Source organism: Bremia lactucae, linkage group LG16 (assembly GCF_004359215.1).
Source record: "Bremia lactucae strain SF5 linkage group LG16, whole genome shotgun sequence".
NCBI classification, from domain to species: Eukaryota; Oomycota; class Peronosporomycetes; order Peronosporales; family Peronosporaceae; genus Bremia; species Bremia lactucae.
This window is the reverse complement of record NC_090625.1, coordinates 2,537,638-2,545,166: the sequence shown is the minus strand read 5'-3', so window position 1 is coordinate 2,545,166 and position 7,529 is coordinate 2,537,638. Positions and strand designations below refer to the sequence as shown.

The window sequence follows — 7,529 nt, the reverse complement described above, 5'->3', positions numbered from 1 at the left end:
GAAGTCATGCGTCGCATAAACCGGCACAGTGCCAAGAGCCTGGTGCGGTTGGAAGGGGTGCGTTAGCCAGGAGTGTAACGGCATCCGCTTCCCAGAAAAAGGTCGTGGTGACTCGAAGAACGAGTACCCGACAGATTAGGATGATCAAAGGCACGTCTAAACGAGTGACCTATGGATCAGTCTCTAATAAAGAGGACGGGCCTTTGAACAAGGTGTTCGAGGCCGTCAAAGACGAAATTGCGGAGACATCCTCAGTTGAGGTGCTCTGGCAAGTCTTTAAATCTGCCGAGGAGATAGTAAATCTCCCGGAGATGTCGTGGGATCTGTTCCTTGCCGAATTAAAGGAAGGAAAGATCCACGAAATAGTCGCACCAGTTCCAGAAGAGAACTTGGTGGACTGTTGCTCGTCGTCCACAATGGACGAGAGCGTCCTAGAAACGGACAACAAGAAGCGGTTCGCTGCTCAAGGCTGGGATGCCTTGAGAGACAGTTCGTTCTTTGAGGTTTTGTGGAAACATCGCGATGAGCTTTCAGAAGAAGTGCCGAGCCGCCTACCAGCAGATATGGGCATCGGGCATGAAATAGATCTCACACCTGGCACCAAGTATTGTGTCACCAGGCAATGGCCGTTGCCGAAAGAACAAGCCGATTATATCGATGAATTCTTCGACAAGCGAGCCAAGGCGGGATATGTGCGTGAGAGCAAATCGCCTCACTGCAGCCCGACCTTTTGTGTGCGTAAAGCCATAGGTAAATGGCGCGTGGTTCATGCTTACAATAAGCTGAACACGGCGACCATACCGGCGCAAAAGTCAATCCCGCGGAAAGATGTTTTGTTTAACTCCACGGCAACGTCAACTATATTTTCCGCGTTTGATTTAAAGGATGGCTACTCTCAGGTACTCATGAGAGAGTCCAATGTAGCCAAAACAGCAGTAAGGACCCCAAGCGGTATGCTTTAGAAGTGGCTTGTGATGCCCCAAGGTTTGAAAAGCGCACCAGCGACATTCAACCGAGTGGTGGCTCACGTGATGTGTCAGCACCGTGCCTACGCGCCCCATTACTTTGGCGATGTATTCGTGATAGTAGGGCCGTGGTCGGGCTGAGCGCAATAGAGTCGCACAAGCGTCATTTAGACGCTGTAATGCAGACTTTAAAGGACGCCCAATTAAACGTCAACTTGCAAAAGTGCGTTAATTTTCATAGGGGTCCCTAAGATACCGGTGCTGGGCCGCATCGTAAGTACACATGGCGTACGAGCAGACCCAGACAAGGTAAAATCTGTAAAGGAATGGCCAAATCCCACGCGACAACAGTACGTGCCAATCAGGTCGTGGCGGATGTATTACGCACAATAGCGACTCCCAAAGATGGAGCAAGCACGTGCCCTTTGTGACGTTCGCTATAATAACAGTGTCCACACAAGAACGGGTGAGACACCATTTTATATTAACGGCTGCGCCATCCTCGGACGCCAGTCTCGTTTGTGCGTAGCTCGAGTCTTAGTGGGGGAGGGCCCCTCACTGCAAAAGAGGGACATATCTTCGTCAATATGATGATGACTAGCGAAGGGATCATCTCAAAGACAGAAACTTGCCCTCGTCACCCTGCCAGTTTAGCAGTGGCTAATAAAAATTAGGTCCTAGGACTGACCTCTCGGCGGTGTCATAGGCGAGTTTGATGCTAAAAGCGTGAGCGAGGTTCAACGCTTTGTGGATGAGCGAATAGCCTTCACACGAAACGTCCGTGACGCGGTGGCAAACGCACAGGATAAGTTGCATTCGGCCCTTTACGGTGGCAGAAAAGATTAAAGACCTTAATTTTAGGCTCACCCTTCCCCCGTATATGAAGACGCACCCCCTATTTCACGTGGGTCGTCTGACACGGTATGTAGACCCAAATGAGGTCATATACCCCCATCCGTCTAAGGAGACCGATGGTGACGCCGACTGTGAGTCGATCGTCGATCGGGTGAGCGGGACGGTAAAGGTGAAAAACTTTCAGCCTAATGACTCCTACCACCACCAAAAGGACTCGGAGAGCGAGGGATACCACGCGCGTAATGCGGGTCCCTCAGCATCAACTTCTCGAGAATGTCAAGCCGAAGTCTCAGGCGTTCATAACCCTGACGATCTTTCGCACAAACATCCTGAAGATTCGAGTTCAGTCGCAAGATTTGACCCTCGAGATCCATAATACGTCGTTCGGCAGCGCTTAACGCCTGCGAGTGAACCGGCGAAGGTAAGGCAGCCTGAGCCTTTATTAGCAGCGCTCTCATTAATCATCGCTGCACTAGCCAGCGCAGACGACGAGACAGCATTAGAAAACTTTGCTGTCTCCGTGATTGGAGCAATGACGAAGTTTGGATGGGCAATAATGCGCCATCATCCGTCCTCATTAGCTCGTTGTCTGCGTCACTTCTATGAGTTGACGGCACCAGTGTCGCCTCCTTGTAGTCAACAATGAGCGACGGATCGATATCCTTACTGTTAGCGGAGGATAAATTCTTAAGCCCAGTTAACGCGACAGCAGCCGCAGCTGTCGGCGTTTTGACTGAGGCATTAGACGCTGCCGGCGTGTTAATGCGGCGCTTGCGCTTAGCGCATGGATGAGTGGGTGTCTTTGCGGACGACCCGCCAACCATGCCCCATTTAGGTGGCATATTAGGATCCGTGTAAGACACAGTAGCACGAGTGATTGAAAGAATTAATCGGCGCGTAAAGCAGCTCGCTGTTCCTCGCTTCTCTTTGACGAATTACAAAATGTAAATTTGTTCTCAAAGAGGGGTTGGTGTAACAAGCTGACGTTGCCCAAATGTTACACAGTCCCCGTTAAGTACACTTTGTGTAGTTAAGGGGATGGTCATTTGCATAAGTAAAGTAATTAGACCCACGACTTGGGTGTGGTTCACATTTTGACCCACCCTTGTGTATGTGATGCACGTAGATGCATTCACATAGGAAGGCATGACGGCCAGCGTCATCCGTTACGCGAGGTATTTAGAAATATACGCTCGCAATACATATCAGTATTATCTACAGAGATGACATTTTATGATTGGTAAAAATAGGTATATTTAGTACGATTAAAAATAAATCAGTCTAGGAACTACTTCCTACTTGGTAAGTGCGCACGAGGAGTCGGACCGCTCCCGTGACGACACGTATACCAGAGTACTTAGTGCGTTTGGAGAGGTCGCTAAGGCGCCCAATACAACTACCTCACTGCACGCGAGAGTAGACGGTCAAACCGCTTCTTCGCTGTGCTAGGGTGTGTGCTTAAGTAGAGCTTGGCCGCATTAAGACGTGCCCGCCTACACATAAATCACACGTCCAAATGAACGCCGACTCATTCTTCACTTTTGCAACAAATAACAATACCGTTGCCATTCTTTATGGAATATTAAAATGCATCATATTAAACTTGGAAACAGATTGCCACGTAAGACGATAGCCGCAATTGAGCAGAGATCTTTTAATATGATACAAGTGCTCAACCTTTTGTTTACAAATAATTGCGAACATTTTTATTGTTCTAGGCATACACGCAAATGCTAATATTGTCTCAACAATCTTATGTAATGCAATTAAGAATAGTGAGCTCTGATGGTGGTGTCGGAAGGGAGCAAACATTTACGTACTTCCGATTTGCTTTTCTACCTAGTAACGTTGCTTTGTTATTAGAAGTACGTCTGCTCAGATTTGAAATGTAGTCCAAATTGCCCTCATCTTAAAAGAATAGTACCATTCTTCATGACTTAATCGGAGTAATTTACTTCTTATGAAGAAAAGTCGGTCTTCTTGTCCTTCAATTCCTTCCGTATTTTACCGACTTCATGCAGGATGGAATTTTTTTTGTGTGAGTGACAGGAAAACCCGAGGTTGAAGATGCCAGCCTCACAATGCAGTCCAGTCTCACCGAATTTATGCTCATTGAAAGGCCTACATAAGCCCTTCCGGCACTTGCGACATTGCTGAGATCCAACTCGAAAGACGGCTTCCTCGGATGCGCCTGCAGAAAGTTACAAGCATTACTGTCTTTTTTCCGACTTTACATTGCCAGCCGCATCTTTTAGGTATTCATTTTCTTACTGGCCTGAAATTTCTCACGAGCTTTTGTTCTGGGCCGATGCTGTCTGATATTGAATTAGATCATAGAAAGTCTAGAATGGAATAGCACTATTTGACCCCGAGTTACCGGATAAATATGGACTCGGCGAACTGAACATACGTGTAACAACGCTGACACCCTATCATCATTGAAAGAAGGGTATACATAGTGCTCTTACATGCGAAAGATAAGTGGAGCACCAAAAAAAAATTTGCTTTAAGTGAGGTGATCGGTCATGTAATCACAAATTAATTGCTCCACGTTGTCACACAAATTCAGAGCCATGCAATTTTGTCCCTCTCGGCTTTCACAATTTCATCGCTTTTGTATTGAGAGCAGATGCAGCCATCCAGACGAGCACAGCATATGACAATTCTTGCTTGAGATGACGAGTAAGGAAGAGGGTAGACTATGACGTTTCTAATTTATTTTCTAATTAATAATGTCTTAAGAAAAAGCGTTCCAATAATAACGGGATGCAGAGAAGGTTGCCCATTTGACAATAACATCATTAGAGGTCATGGTAGAACGCTGCAAACAATTTTATGTCATGTGGCACATTAATTGCAAATCAGTCATTACTGGGTCTTCTCCTTTATTTATGGCGGAAATGGAGACATATTAATCGAAGTGACTATATACTATACAGCTGATCCCATTGGCATACTGAATGACGAAAAAAAATTGGATCAAGCTCGCAATAAAAGCGATATACATCATAAAGGGACTTCCAACGCAACAAATTAACAAGCGTGGACGACATTTCCTGCTGTTTCAAGCCCTCTCGTGCATTGCATGCCTACAGGATTTTATCAGCGTAATACAACCATGATTTTGGAGAAAAAGACATGCCGACAAAGAAGACACTAATGAAGATTGAAGGCATGATTAAACCCTTCAAAGTTTGAATTTGAAATCTTTTTAAATGAAGAAAATATATCGGATCAATTTCATTTCCGCTCCTTCGCATATAAGAGAAACGAGCGTACCCCACCGTACTTTAAAAGGTCACAAGAAAACCAATACAGTACTTACATCTATTCAGTGCAGCGCGATTACTAAATATACACGTAATAACCGCTGGCGTTAGTAGTGGGAACGCTCGCAAAAGTAGAAGAAATTGTAGAAATTCTTATCACGTAGGTGCTTGACAAGCAAGAACGTAGTACGTCACAGTGGACCCTTTCGCCGACCCTTGTCCAGTATACTAAAACTCAGTAAAAATTGTTGCAAACAAGATCTTGGGGATGTGTCGTTCATATAATCGAAGAATGAAACTCCTGACGATAGTCATCGCGTAAGTAATGTTCGATTGTAGCTTCCTCTTTCGGCTCTTCTGGTGCTTTAGCGACCCTGTAGTGAAATGTACCACCACTCCACATTAATATAGGCGAATATCAAGAGACGAAAAAGCTAAGATATCCATTTTCTTCTAGCGTCTACTTGTTAAAAGAATAGTGGGTCTATCTGAAATAGATTCGTGCAGAATAAAAGCCAAGAGGGACTTTCACGTTCAAGCCACACGCTCTTGCTTCTTTTTCTACAAATAAACACGTCAGTACAAAACTGAAACCTTTCAGACACGAGCTCCTGTCGTACGCACTTTCTCTTTGGCCATCTAAAAGCTTCATTTACGATTAATATCAGGAGAACGATGGGCTTAAGTCGCCGAGCAAAATTAACCGAGTCTCCACCGACAACGTCGTCTCGATTCTTGGCGTTCTTTTCACACAAAAAGCTTGGGAGTCCCGATGAAGACAAACGGACGTACAACCTTCGTCTTCGAGTGAAAAAGACGAGGAATACGAGCAAACGTAGTCGAAGTCGAAGCTTTAGTAATGGCGAAGACGACAACGAAAGTGTCGTCAAGCCCGCGTCGTTGTCGCCATCTCCAAACATTCCAGTCTCACGGAACACGTCCCCGTTGTCTCAATGTCCCGGTGTCTATCCAAAACGATCATCTCGTTCGTCCTCGTTACGGCATTCGACCTCCGACTCATCACTCCTCTCTACAAGCTCATCGCTTAATCCAGAAAATCAACGCCATTTCAAAGGCCAATTCAACTACACGACTCGATCATCGTCCGAGACGGTACGTTTACAATTGTCGTCGAGCTTTGAAGCGCGTGAAATGTGGCGCGAGAGTTCCGTGGATGAGTTTCTAAGCTCGTTTCCACGTGATCTTTCCGCAGATGTTCGAACGACATGCCACGTCGTCAATCTTAAACAATCGAAAGCTTGGATGCGAAGATGGATCCAATCATTGGAATTTGAGATTCGAGCAACCAAGTGGGCGGCGTACTTTCTTAAAATTGTCAAAACAAGTCGCAAACACAAGCGCTTATCCCACGAATCCATGCTTTCAGTCCAATTTGCCATCTGTGCCCACGTCCAGTGGGAAACAGCTGCTCGTCACAAGCACCAAAAACAATTGGACGTGGTGTTACAGCATCAAATGACAGAATATCGCGTCGCATTGCAATGTGTCGCGGGCACAAGTGTCGTCAAATTTGGACGCAAAGGCAAACCGCATGGTACGAACTTGTGTGTCGAGAATGGCGATACGTTACGGTGGACGTCGAAACTCTTGGCCCACGCGACGCACATGGCAGTTGATGGTGTCACAGCGACAACAACGATGGGAAAAAAACGCGTCAAAGTGAAAAATGCCATTCCTCTTGCAACGATCATTCGTATCACGTCGGGTCCATCTACCAGTGTCTTGGCTCGAGCGTTGCATAAAGGAACATTAATTCTACCCGATGCTGGCTGCACCTTGTCTGTTGTCACCCACACGAGAACGTTAGACTTGAAAGCCAAGACAACGGAAGAAAGGGAATGGCTTCAGCGAAGTTTAGAGTTCTTAGTCGCTCTTGCACGTGATCATGAGCGACGTGTGGCGCAACAAGTGGAATTGACAATTATGAAACGAATGGAGACCTTACCAGTTTGGAAGTATGGTCGAAAAGGAAAACCACACAAGACACGAGTATGTGTCGATCGATACGGTGAAGTTTCGTGGCTTGGTCGAAGTGGTGATTCGATTCAATTGGATGAAATCGTCTCCGTCTGTCCTGGTCACACGACTCCCGTGTTTGCTCGCGCTCGAACTGCGGGATACGTCACGTCTACGAAAGCAACCGCTAGTTTCTCGTTAATCACGTCATGTCGAACGTTAGACATTGAAGCCATTAACGAATACCAACGAGACTGGTTTGTTGTGGCATTTCGGTATTTACTGGACAAAGTCCATGAAAAAACCGCTGCGATGCAACGTGAACGAGCGGAACGACAATTGCGAATGATGCAGGATCTCTGTCGCGACAACACGACGGAAAAGTTCTTTCCAGACACTCGTCACGAAAACTACAACGACGACGACGGACTTGTACGTCATATATAGCTTTACGTTTTCACGT

At 46.2% G+C, this 7,529-nt stretch overlaps 1 protein-coding gene across 1 annotated transcript; it reads left to right on the top strand.

Moving 5' to 3' along the window:
• Nucleotides 1–5,764: 5,764 nt before the first annotated feature.
• On the top strand, nt 5,765–7,513 carry CCR75_005864 (uncharacterized protein; the record flags this gene model as incomplete). The annotated part of the gene is made up of 1 exon (XM_067963938.1): nt 5,765–7,513. The coding sequence occupies one exon, from the start codon at nt 5,765–5,767 to the stop codon at nt 7,511–7,513; it is 1,749 nt and encodes a 582-aa protein (XP_067815730.1).
• Between the last annotated feature and the right edge of the window lie 16 nt (nt 7,514–7,529).